This window comes from Centroberyx gerrardi, chromosome 11 (genome assembly GCF_048128805.1).
Source record: "Centroberyx gerrardi isolate f3 chromosome 11, fCenGer3.hap1.cur.20231027, whole genome shotgun sequence".
Classification (NCBI taxonomy): Eukaryota; Metazoa; Chordata; class Actinopteri; order Beryciformes; family Berycidae; genus Centroberyx; species Centroberyx gerrardi.
Genome location: NC_136007.1, coordinates 11084891 through 11098072, shown reverse-complemented (window position 1 = coordinate 11098072; position 13182 = coordinate 11084891). Strand labels below are relative to the sequence as shown.

At 41.1% G+C, this 13182-nt stretch overlaps 1 protein-coding gene across 1 annotated transcript; it reads left to right on the top strand.

Moving 5' to 3' along the window:
- The first annotated feature begins 3150 nt into the window (after positions 1-3150).
- arr3a (arrestin 3a, retinal (X-arrestin)) lies at positions 3151-11497 on the top strand. Its single transcript, XM_071906203.2, has 18 exons — positions 3151-3182; positions 5340-5371; positions 6589-6619; positions 6885-6945; positions 7092-7136; positions 7281-7471; positions 7893-7952; positions 8231-8307; positions 8474-8609; positions 8816-8900; positions 9072-9144; positions 9274-9411; positions 9798-9881; positions 10108-10131; positions 10241-10290; positions 10502-10521; positions 10685-10725; positions 11081-11497. The coding sequence occupies exons 2-16, from the start codon at positions 5364-5366 to the stop codon at positions 10504-10506; spliced, it is 1068 nt and encodes a 355-aa protein (XP_071762304.1). The 5' UTR covers positions 3151-3182; positions 5340-5363; the 3' UTR covers positions 10507-10521; positions 10685-10725; positions 11081-11497.
- Positions 11498-13182: the final 1685 nt, after the last annotated feature.

The window sequence follows — 13182 nt, the reverse complement described above, 5'->3', positions numbered from 1 at the left end:
AATCAAATGTCTACTCAGGTACAGTATTCAGAATATACCACCTTTTCACTTGGCATAACACAGTAACCCACTTATTGCTCTATTACCCACTGACTTACATTCGATTTAGGGGTTACAGTTCACCCAAATCCTGGTTACAGTTTACGTATCGCCTCATTTGCTGAGTCCTACTGAGCTCTACCAAGCAAATGATCCAAGACCAAGATCAGGTTGTGTTTATAAGCTTGGATTTAGAAAGAAAACTACTACCCACACCCTAAAGACCTGAACACATTGGTACACAATTCTGAGTATCACTGCAAAATTGGTATCGTGTAAAAACCTTTCATTTAACTATACCAACACAGTGCAGGACAACTTGACCTCTCTGACCATGTAATACTGGCTTGAACACCAGAATCGCTTAACATAAAATATAGAAACTGATGAAAATGATGAAACTGATGAAAACCTGGCATTTGTTTCAGTTCACCTTCACAGCTGTCTCAGGATACAGTGAAAAGAAACGAGAGACACTGGTAGAGAGTTTTGCCAGAGCACTTCACAAACCAGGAGTTAAAAGACAGTCATGTTCATACAATTGCAGTTCACCCTGCTAACCACAGGATAGTGTTTATTCTCCTGTTGTATCCTATCACCGAACTACCCGCCGGCCACTGACTGGGTTTACAACTCGCACTGCGGTCTTCGCTCTCTGTGAACCTCAACAATATCTCCAAGAAGGCTATTTCAGTAAGAGCTTACGAACGAAGTGGATTACATAAGTGGGCAGGGAGACTCTCTCTGTGTCTTTCTCCATCATCTCTCTATCTTCCCTCTCCCCCTCTCTTCCTCTCTCTTTCCCTCTCTCTTTTAATTTCAATTTCAATTTCAATCAAACTGAAATAATGTTGCCAAAATAATGCAAATGGAAAAATGAAAATTTCAAAACAAACAACACCCCACAAACTAAACATGCAAAGCATTTTGATTACAGAGATAATATTTGCACGTAATATAACATAATTACAGATAATCCTCAATATATCAATCATTCCATAATCAAAAAAAAGTTGTAATCTTTTTCTCTTTCTTTGTTTGTAAGTGTACATATGAGTGGGTATGTTCATGTAGTCATGTGTTTGTATGTGTCCAGTAAAGAGATCCTCCTCAGAAGCACACACTGTCACGTTGTGGTTAGACTAATGATCAAAAGGCTGGTTGCCAGGTAAGCCACACTTTTTCCAGGAAACAACTGTACGGCAGACGAAACATTGATTACTACGGATGCAATGTGACATGTTCCAGTCAGACCTGAGTCTGTTTTTCATGGTTTGTTTTGACCTGCTTAGGTCCCAGATGGTTGGGGTTTGCCATAAGTACGATACAACACGTGCAAGAAAGTTTATACAACCACATTATACTTTTCCATGGAAAACAGTTAAGCACGTGCGTCTTTTTCCACTTGCAAGAACTCCTGCGTTTAATAAAGCTACATAACAAAGCTACATAACACTTCACCTGCAAGGCCTCTCGGCTATATTTTGGTTTAGGTAAACTACCATCTCACTTGGCTTAAATCAGACTTAAGCCATCATCATTACAACACACCAACCTTACCTAGTAGGCCTCAGCTTGGAAATTAAGCCTACAAGCCATTACATTAAGGTGGTAATGCAGTGTTCCCCCTAATTCATTCACCACAGCAAGACAAATGCCCTCACTGCTAGAGAAAATTGAAACACACAATTTCCCTGAAAAGATTAGAAAATGCGTAGGTCATACGTTTAGAATCAGTACAAAAAACATGTCCACATAGGGACAGATACAACCTAAAACTGGGATCAAATCAGAGATGGATGTGAAGCCAAAACCAGCGTTGCCCCCAACAACCGGTGTTAAAAGCCATTTAAAGGGGAAACACTGTGGTGATGATTTTCTAATCTCTGGAACATTAGTGTGACGCTGTTGAATAAGGCAGCTTACTCTGGAGTAGCAGCCAATGCGCCCATCATCCACACCGGGATGAGACTGGGAGCCTGTAATCTCTTCAGATCAGACAGACTCAAATACCGAGAAACTTCACGCTGCATCACAAAGGTCTAATAATACACACAGTAACCTCGTGCTGAAGAGTTTGACTTTTATAACCCAAACACATGCTGCAACTATTTACAAAGTCTGATTTAAAAAATCTCTTCAGATTTTCAGGTTCCCTGAAAGATCAATGCTAGATTTACACTTACAAAGAAAAAAAACACTGACAATGCTGTGCATGGTGTATACAGTAGTTAGGGGTCTTTACATTGTCTTTATGGAAAAGAAGACTCTGAAGGGAGTTAAAATGAAAACTTTTGTTTAAACCTTTCCCTGGACCAAAATGTAGTATTTTTTTCTGCCACCAAGTACACGCTTCAATACCAGGACAAATATTAGGGTACTTTGTGTCTTTTCCCTCATCTATTGCCAGTAGTTTTTACCAAAAACTAAACTTTTTATTGCATATTGACTCTGCTTTGTAGCTCTAAATTAACTCTTGCATCTGTGAGTGCTTGTGCACGCCTGGACAAAACTATAACCTTATTGTAAAAAAGTATGGGGCCTTTGGACACTTGGTCCTGATTATGCAGACGAACCCGGACTGCCCGGGACAGTGTGAACCTTGTTTAAAACAGGTTCAGCTTGTAAATAGATCAAGCTAATAATAGTAGGCCTATAGGCTATTAATAAATGCTAATGAACCAACATATTTAGCACAAAACCTCTCTTCAACAATGATAATCTAGGCCTGTCTGAAAAATCACACTGATCCCTCTACAAGACAATTGAACCCTGATTTTAAAAGGCTGAAGCTTCATGACTTCTCATTTATTCTCTCTTCTGAATACAAGGAGACTTGATTCCTTCTGGTGCAGAGGGGATTATAGGCCTACTACTACCACAGCCATGTGGTGACTATACGTGGCTGTACGTCTGTCCCTGTGATTCACATGGCTGGTATTTTTAAACCCTTTGTAGTCCAAAAAAATTCTCCACTGATTGCTTAACGGGATTACGAAGCTGACAACGACAGCTATAATGAGCCGGTTAAGCCCAAGGGAGGGAGAGAGGCTGCGGGTACAAAAGGGGACATCAACAGTTGCAGATCGCACTCTTCGCTCACTCTGACACTCTCTAACAGGATCCTAGACGACTGAAAACAGGTAAGACTTCTTCATGTGCAGATGGATGGATGGATGGATGGATGGATGGATGGGTGGGTGGATGACACAAGGTAGAGGGATGGAAGGAGGTTTAGTTTGAAGAATGGACCAATGGATGGGGGAATTGAGGGTGGAGGAACGGCTCTTGCCAACTCAAGCTACTAGAATCAAGTTCATTGGCTACCAACCTGCAATAGCGATGATGAAGCATGATTTTGCTTCTTGAATAGGATAGGTTGATGAGCAAGAACTGCATGGGTTCATACTTGAAAGATTATGCGGTCTGGCGGCGCCATTTGCCATGCTTCATCTGTGACGCTGCTGTGGTTTAACGGTGTCACTAGCGAGAGACCAGACACTCTTTCCATGATCTCTCCTCTAGCCGCTTAAGGCTGAAAGGGCAGTCAGCTATATTACATCTTAGGCAGGAATGGTAACAGTCATCCTAATTGTATTACAGAGTGGATTATTTTACAGGCCTGGTAGTTTACAGTCTGCTGGAGAAGGGTTTATAAAGTCAATTTCAATGATGGATAGATGGATGTGAGAAAGAAGTGTGACGCATAGTATGGCTTAATCCTTGGGCCGATGTACAAGGCAGGTCAGGAGGGTCAAGGGTGCCTGTTGTTGGACTTTAGGTTATAGTGATTGACAGTAGTCGTACTGAGTGCAGTATGTTGTGTTCATCTCAGGAGATTCCCCAAACCAGACAATGTGGAATTACAACTGTGATGCAGAGCCTCAAGAGTCACCAGGCATTAGTTTACTGAAGTAGGCTAAAAAAAAATCACTGCTTGGTGGTCTTCTTTGTGTGAAATATTGTCTGAAGATACACTTTGTAGGTTTAGTTCAGGGAGAGATGTGATGTTGAGCATCCAACACTTGTCTTTCTGTGCCCAGCTGTTACAGCCTGCATCAGTTGTGCTGTTCATGGTGCTAAATTAAGCAGTAATAGTAATAATTGGCTTTTTGCGTTTATAAATGACAGTAACACATTGTTGTATTCCACTAAGCAATATAGTTCTCAAGGGTCAACTAATCAAAGTGGTTGCTAAACGGCACATACATATAAGACTTTTCTGGTTTGCGTATAAATATTTAAATTAACTGTTATACAGTCACAAGTGTGCATTCACTGGGTATTTTACAATGACTTTGATTGTGACGCCAATCAGGTAACACTAGCCAGTACTGTCTGCGCTGTGTCTCTCCATGGTGCTTAATCACAAACTCTGTCCATCGTCCTGAATCCACACAGTCGGTTTGGATTAGAGCTTCCTTCTCAATATAACAAGACACCATCCTCCTCACCACCCTAACATACACTAAATCTTTTCCAGTTACATTCATAAAGACGCTCTGTTATCTCTGCATGGTAGGTAGAACTGCTGGTGTATATGGGCAGATAACAGATTCAGTTTGTACTTATGTACCAAGATTTGTGTAAAAGAGTAAAATACAGACAACCTAAATATGGAGAGTTTACAAGTAAATGAGATTAAATCAGGACAGTAGATCATGTCTGAAAGTCAACCGAGACACTTGCAACCCCACTTTAACAAGTCAATTTTGAGAGCTTTAATGGACTAAAATTACACGGCAACTTGTGGGCGTTATTTCTGCTCTCTTACCCTTGTTGCAAGGCTTTATTACTTTCCTCATTACAGAGCTAAAGAGAGCTACAGACTTAGTGACTCATTACCTCCAGGACTACTATAGCCAGCTACTGAATGGGCTTTATCCATTTAACTGCCCTTGAATAGGCTACTCAAGCAATGGCTTTAGCACTGAAGTTAAGTTTGAGGAGGACAGAATGTGACATATTGGCGTGTGTTGTGTAAATCCGGCCAGGATTCTGTTGTTAGGCCTGCGTCTTTTGGATTGGGGTCAGTTAGCAGATGCAGAGTAACGGGGAACTTATCCTCCATGGGCAGCTTTGACTCAGGAGCCCCTAACAGTGATGGTTTAATCTCATCCCAGGGGATTAGCCTTCTGTACCCTCAGGACAAAACATCACACCCCGCTGCCATAGAGCTGACAGTCGGTACAAGATCAGGGTGTTTATTACAGCAGTTGACCATTGTCGTGACCTCCTAATAGCTTTAAATCACACACCTCTTTAACCTTACTCTGTGTCTATTTCTTTTCTCTCATCAGAAAACTTCCTAAGACCTCCTAGACATGGCCAAGTAAGTGTTATTATCGTTCTGTCTCACACACCTATACAGAATGTTTACATTTTTAAGTTTGGAGGTAGTTCACCCGTTCAGAACACCTGATTGGTGGTCAGGAACTCCTTACCTACTTGAATTACAAAATCAAATCATAAGAGAAGAACAAAAGAAAAGAATGCAAACTGGAAATGACTCTTGCATCCCATTGAATTTTGCAGTTTTAATGCAGAGGAGGACACATTTTGAGGTCCCTAGATCCAGTCTTACTGTGCACCTCTTTGAACTCCAACCCCCCAAAAATATAATCAGTCAACAGAACATTGAATGGCAAACTTTTACTCAAGAAAAGAACAGTAAAGATGCAAAGCTGAGATTCAAAGTTGTAAATACCTCTAAAACTGTACCTCCCTGATATTTATGGACCTCACTTCAGATACAACTAAACCAACAGAAAACACAGAGTCGACCCTGGGTCAGCCAACTCCTAAAACTCACTATTGGTTTTAGGGTTTACGTAGGGTTTGTTCAGGCTTATAAAGTTAATGCATTAGTTCAAACATGTTCTCAGGCCTTGACACAGAGAATAAGCTATTTGGAAAACCTGTCACACCATTTGTGGCTCGCTCACATGCGCCGGCCTCTCAATCCGGGGAGCGGTGAGGTAAAGCTGCTCCACACTTAGCTATGCCTAACCGGATAAGAGGGAACAAGGGATTATTGGACCTTCTGCTCCTTGTGCAGCCACCTACCTTCAAAGTCTAATTCTGATCATTATTTTACCTGGTTAATCCAGACATTTTGACCTTATCCAGACATTTTGACCTTATCCACCTTACACAATCTTACTTCACCTACAGTATACAACTGAAGTCAAACTTTACATACGCAAACCGCTTATGTTTGCTACATTATTATAACTCTCCGTTTCCCACATATAAATGTTTCCATCATCACTTCTGATTGCTAAGACAATTGATTTCCTGTTGGATAGAAGGAAGAAAGCAAAGAATGAAGGAAGAACCAAGTGCGACACAGGTTTTTCACACTTCAACCTATGGCATGGTATTGCAGACTCTTTGTGCGTCTTTCTTGCCATTTACCATTTAATTTCAAGAAAGCAAATGAGGACCCAGGGCATGAAGGGCTAATAGGCAATAGATAAAGGATGATAAATTACACCTCCAGTGTGCGATATATAGTCTTTCAGCGGTGTTTCTATTCTTTGTTCTCAGGGTTTTCAAGAAGACCAGTGGAAACGGAGGGGTAAGTCTATATTTCTTGATTTCTCTCGAGTTCTTGTCTTGTCTTGTCTTGTCTTGTCTTGTCTTGTCTTGTCTTGCCCTCTCCTCTCCTCTCCTCTCCTCTCCTCTCTCTCTGTAGTCTATGTCAATTGTCAATGGAGAAGATTGCTGTTAATATCAGTTGTTGAAAGAGGCTGACTCAAAATAGATTTAATAATGGCACATGACATCCTTGGAAACATGTCCATTGTCTGCTTGGTGCTGACTTCTTTCCTTCTGTCCTACAGCTGACCCTCTATCTGGGGAAGAGAGACTATATAGACCATGTGGACTCAGTGGACACTGTTGGTATGTTCCTCCTTCATGTGTGTGTGAGCGTGTGTGTGTGTGTGTGTGCATATGTGTGTGTGTGCCTGTGACTGTGTGTGTCTGTGTGCGCAGGTGCATAGTGAGGAAGATAAATAACACCTTTTGTAATGTTGTCATCTCTACAGATGGTGTTGTAAAGCTGGACCCAAAAGATTTTGGAGACAGGAAAGGTAACATCAGCAGTAGACTCTTACATACCCATTACACATTCAATATTTCCAAAATCTAAAAGCTTTCTAAGTCCATCCAGTGTGGGCGTCTGTAGATGCAAGAGATGATAATAAAATAATGAATCTAATTTTATTTGTTCTCAGTGTTTGTGCAGCTGGCTTGTGCCTTCCGTTACGGCAGTGACGACCTGGATGTGATCGGCCTGTCCTTCAGGAAGGACATCTGGTTCAAGCAGATCCAGATCTACCCAGCCGTCCACAAGCCCACTCTGACCCCCATGCACGACACCCTGATGAAGAAGGCCGGAGACAACGCACAGCCTTTCACTTTTGAAGTATGACCATATCTATCCAGATACATGTTCAACCTATTCAACCACACAGTCCACCTATGGTACCTGGGCTGAAATGAAAAGCTTCTATCCAAGATGAGATATCATCTGTTTGAAAAAGGCGACACCTACTTTTACAAAAATGGTTGCTGGCCACAACCTCTCTGTGGAATATCATATCACACTTTTCAAACAATGAGCATTACATATTATGCATAAAAATAAACATTTTGAAACCCTTTAGATCCATACCATATTTCTAGACTCTTCCTCTCCTATTTTGACACAATTTCAGTTATCCGAGTTATAGAAATTATATTCTTTATTTTGCTATAATCACTAAATTTTTCTAATTTCCTGAAAGGATTAAACAGACAAAAATGAACTTTCTAGAAGTTAAAAATGTTGTCATTGGTGTTTCTAGATTCCCACCAACCTGCCATGCTCAGTCACTCTGCAGCCCGGACCCGACGACAAGGGCAAGGTAAACTCATCGCTAATCTTCCAAGACCATACACCTACACAATAACTACTTCAGATTTTACCATATAACTGTGTATGCATGAATTTTAAATGGTGGCAGTAGTCATTGTTGTAGTTGCTGTTGATTCATTGGAGCCTTAGGAAATGAATTTATCACAAGTAAGTCAAACTTGGAATGATGCCCAGTGTCACAAGACAGGGAAACTTACTGAGGCTGGCAAGGAACACACACATCACACACCTAGTAGTAAGTACTAACCTTTTACTTTTGCTTTGCAGGCCTGTGGCGTCGACTTTGAGGTGAAAACCTACCTCGCCATGGAGGCCGACAACGCTGACGAGAAAATTGAAAAGAAGTGAGTTCTATCCTTTCACTCTCTTGTCATTTTTCCACCATCTTTCTATGTGCACTCGTCTTTTAACCACTCTGTTTGCCTCATTATTCTGTCCGACTGACATTTTCTCTATACACCGCTCCCCACCCATCCCTCTCTCCTCCCTCTATCCCATTCTTTCTGACAGGGACACTGCTCGCCTTATCATTCGTAAAGTCCAGTACGCCCCCAATCAGGTGGGCGCCGGGCCCAAGGCCAATATCTGCAAGAGCTTCATGATGTCCGACAAGCCTGTTCATCTAGAAGCTTCGCTGGAGAAAGATGTACAGTAGCAAAACTTTCTTGTCACATTTTTCACAGGCCAATCGCCAATCATTAATTCATTCACATAAGCATCTTGTCTGTCCATGGTTCTTTGGGGTGTTTCAATTCTAGTAATTCTAACTCTATGGTGACAATGATGCTGTCTCATATTATATTGGCCATTGCAACATGGAGATTAATCCCCGTTTCCTGTTTTTGATCACAGCTCTTCTTCCACGGCGAAACCATTCCAATCAAAATCAAAGTCAATAACGAGAGCAACAAAACAGTCAAGAAAATCAAAATCACCGGTTTGTACCTCTGACATTAGAAATCACTCTAATTTCATCCTACAAGTCCACAAGTGTTGCTGAGAGCACAGAAAAATAATTATTTCTCTCTCTCTCTCTCTCTCTCTCTCTCTCTCTCTCTCTCTCTCTCTCTCTCTCTCTCTCTCTCTCTCTCTCTCTCTCTCTCCACAGTGGATCAGACTACAGATATTGTCCTTTACTCAGCAGACAAATACACCAAGAGTGTTCTTAGCCAAGAGTTTGAGTAAGTGGACAGGAAATTGAAATGACAGAACTACAGTGTCAAATATCAAGTGTCGCTGAAGCAGAATACAAACACGTGGTTTGATATGTGTGTGTGTGTGTGTGTGTGTGTGTGTTTTGTCCTCTACAGAGAGACAGTAGAATCCAGTGGCACCTATGACAACACTCTGTCCATCACTCCGTTGCTGGCAGACAACAAGGAGAAGAGAGGGCTGTCGCTGGACGGACGGCTGAAAGACGAGGACACCAACCTGGCCTCCACCACTGTGTGAGTACACACACACACACACACACACACACACACACACACACACTGCAGACATGGCTGAAATAGCATTTACAAATAACTCATAGCATTTGGTTAAACTTACAGTACCAGATGGGTGGAGTTTGCCACATAGGGCAAAATGAAAGCCAGAAAGTTCAAACAGGAATAAAACTGAATACTAATATAATATTATTTTCTTTGACTGCAGCTTACACATACATCATGTAGTTTAAGGGCTCCGTTGCATGTCACCCGTCCCGTTGTTCCCGTCACCCTCGACTGTCTCCTGCCTAATAAAGCAGAAATGCTGTACAATAGTTTTCAAACACACACACACAACTCAATTAAACCTTCTAATCCCTAGAATCTCTGTATTTCTCCCTCAGGCTGCGGCAGGGCATGGAGAAGGAGGTGCTGGGAATCCTGGTTTCCTACAAGATTAAAGTGAACCTCATGGTGGCCGGAGGAGGGTGAGTGTGTATTCCTGCATTGTAAGATTTAGCACAGGACAAAGGACCCAATGAAGCCACCTTGTAAGAATTCACGATAAAAAAAAAAAAAACATTTTTATCCTGACTAGTGCTGCACAAATTGGGGTGAAATTGGAGGCTGGGATTTTGTTTCACTATATACTGTATCATGTTTGACTAAAGAGACAGAGCCTAACCTGTGATGTCCCTCTTTTCTGTCTCGCAGCCTACTGGGCGGCCTCACATCCAGGTGAGTAGCGTCCATTAATGATGATGTCACAGCGCTCACAGCCAATCAGAAGTGATCAACAGTTATCATTATTAGTCTGATTGGTCTGTTTGTTTGTTTGTCTCCACAGTGATGTAACATTGGAAGTGCCTTTGGCCCTCATGCACCCCAAGCCCGCAGGTATTTTTCAGTAACACACACACACACGTGTACAATTTATCTGAAAATATCGTCAAACCCTAAAGTGAATGTAAATATTATCACTACCAATACACTTTACAGTTCATATCCCAACTTTAGCATGTCCTAATGATGAAAAACTGAAGCTGACATTTTGCTTTTACCTTCTCTTTCCTTCCTTTCACATCAACCGTCCTTCCAAACTTAGCAGAGTAATAACTGCACATCAGTGTAAGTACAAAAAGGCCATTTAATACTTTCATCTTTGGTGCTATCATCTAGAAATCATGTTGTCAAATCAAGTAGGAAGTCCAAGTTAGAGGTGACACATTTATAATCTGTTCTGCTTAGTGTTTTGCCTCTAAGGTTTTTTCTAATGTTCTCCTCCTTACAGTGTCTTGGAGTAAAACTCGGAATAGAGCCCCCATAGTCAAGGTGAGGTTCATCCACAGCACACTCCAGCAAAGCCTGTTCTATTGTTATGTGTGTGTGTGTGTGTGTGTGTGTCCGTGTGTGTGTTTGTGTATGTAGAAAAGTTATCATGATACACATTTCTGCTGTCATGCTAAAAGGCAAAATCTTTCACCAAATGAGATGTGAAATAAATTAGGGAATATTATGCGATGAACACCCATTTGATTATTTAACGTGATTTTGTATATATATTAGCAGATATCGATATATATCATTATCAAAATAACTTCTTATGGTTATTGTGATATGAATTTTGTCCATATCGCTCAGCTCTATTTAAATGTGTGGTAACTTCTCTCTGTTTGCTCCTTTTCAGAGAGGATGTTACCCTGGAGACTGAGAAGAAACCTGCAGAAAAACAGGAAGACAAAGAGGAGATGTGACAAAAAAAAGAGGAGGAAGATGGATGTGACTGGTGTAATGAAACCAAATAACAAAAACGGAACAAATAAAGAGAATGGCCTTTTCAACAATACAAAGATAACATAAGTTCAGATGTAACATCAGCCCTCTCACAGTTGTTGCTGTTCTTGTTTTTGTTGTTTAAATCATGATATCATTCATACAGATTGCAGGATAGTATCCAACAGCTAGAGACCAAAGCTAGAGATAGGAAATCATTTTGAAATCCATAAAAGCTACTCTGAACCACAGTGATACACGTAGCTCTCAGCTCATTATCTGTTATTTTGAATGACATTGTGTGTTTTGTTTTGTTTTTTGTGAAATTCTGTGAAAAAAAAATGTTTTTGACTAGCCAAGTCAATAACCCAAAATCCAATAAAACAATTCTAAAAACAGACTTCTTATGACGTGGGTTTTATTTCTGTCTCTGTCTCTGCTAGTTCAGGATGACAGGGAGTTTTAGATTGGTTGTGAGCTTGGGACACACTGATGATATCTAGATTTTAATGGAAGGATATTGGATGTTACACTGAGAGGACAGAGAGCTTTTAGCAGGACAGCAGTGTCACTCAATACTACTGTATTTTCAAGTGCCATTGTTGAAACTTGTTCCAACACTTTAAGCAGTTAGAATGTAAATTTCCCATTCTTTTTTCCCCACTGAGCAAAATTTGGACTGCAGCTTTAGCTTGCTTTCCAACTTGACCACAGATTCACACTTCAGCTATAGCCCTCGGCCAGATTTCTCTGTTGTTCCTCCATATTGTCAACTATGAGAGCTCTGGCTTCTGCCTCCACTGGAGCAGCTGGAACAAACTGGTGTGGCTCTGGGTTATCTCATCTTCATGGTCAAAGTGAGCAGTTTGGGGATATTCTGAAGGGGAGAAATGTCAAACGACATATAATAATTGCAATGAGGCCAGAGGCCTTATAGGCCAGACAGTGTGTCTCTACCACACAGAGGACAACAGAGAGCGGGTGTTACCAATTACGATGTAAAAAGTTGTCAAATTTTGTGTGAGAAGAATGTAATATTGTTATACAGGAGGATAGTTGAGCAGCGGTGTCAATTCACTCAGCCCTAAAGGTATGGCAAAGTCAGCTATTGGTCAACAAACTGTCATCTTAGAGACAACATTGGTCCGGAACGCTTCCCTAATGTGAATGTTTTTAAAGATGTGACTTCCAAATAAATTTCTGGGGGGGCCGCGGGGGGGGGGGGGGTTGCTTGATCTTTGCTCTCTATTATAAGCATAAAAACAAGATCAAAATTGGACTCATTTAGGCTAAGTGGGTAGGGCACTGAGGTTAACCTGGGATTATCTGTGCTGTAAAAGGAAAGAAAGTCAGAGGATAAAGAAGATAACCTAATACTAGACTTCTGGATGTTGGATCAGAGAGGGATCTTCAGGAAACACTGAGGAGGATCCTGACCCGGCCTTACCCAAACCAGGGTTTATATCGCCCATCACACACACACACACACACACACACACATACACACTAGTTAGGCACTTAGCTGTTATTATTATGTTATTAGATTATTATTCTTACACTTAGCCTACTTATTGACTTAACGTGATGTTTTCATTTCACATTTCTTGTTTAATGCTGTACCACTTTCACGGCACTCTAAATTATCTGGCTACTTATCCTGTTGATGCTTGAGGAATGTTCACTTATTTTACTGTTGCACTTTGCTGCTGCAGTTGTAAGTCACTCTCGATAAGACCGTCTGCTAAGGCTAAATTGGAAATTGGGATATCCACAGTGTGGTGTAATAGCCTATACAATTGGTGGAATGGAGATATTTCCTGTTTCTGTAGTAGGGATACGTGATTTGATAGATTAGAGATATATCTGTGGCGTTTATTTAGTTTCAGTACTCGAGAGTAGAAACGATTAGAGCGAGAGCATTATAAATCGTATCATGTGGTCGTATCATAGACGGACACCTACTTTACACCGGCGGAGGGCAGCAACACGCCTGAAATGTTTCTATCCTGCCGCGAT

Excerpts from the sequence above, each read along its gene's own strand:
- arr3a (XM_071906203.2), top strand. Across the intron at positions 7,137-7,280 it reads AGATTTTGGAGACAGGAAAG|TGTTTGTGCAGCTGGCTTGT; the intron begins GTAACATCAGCA and ends ATTTGTTCTCAG. Across the intron at positions 9,882-10,107 it reads CTCATGGTGGCCGGAGGAGG|CCTACTGGGCGGCCTCACAT; the intron begins GTGAGTGTGTAT and ends TCTGTCTCGCAG.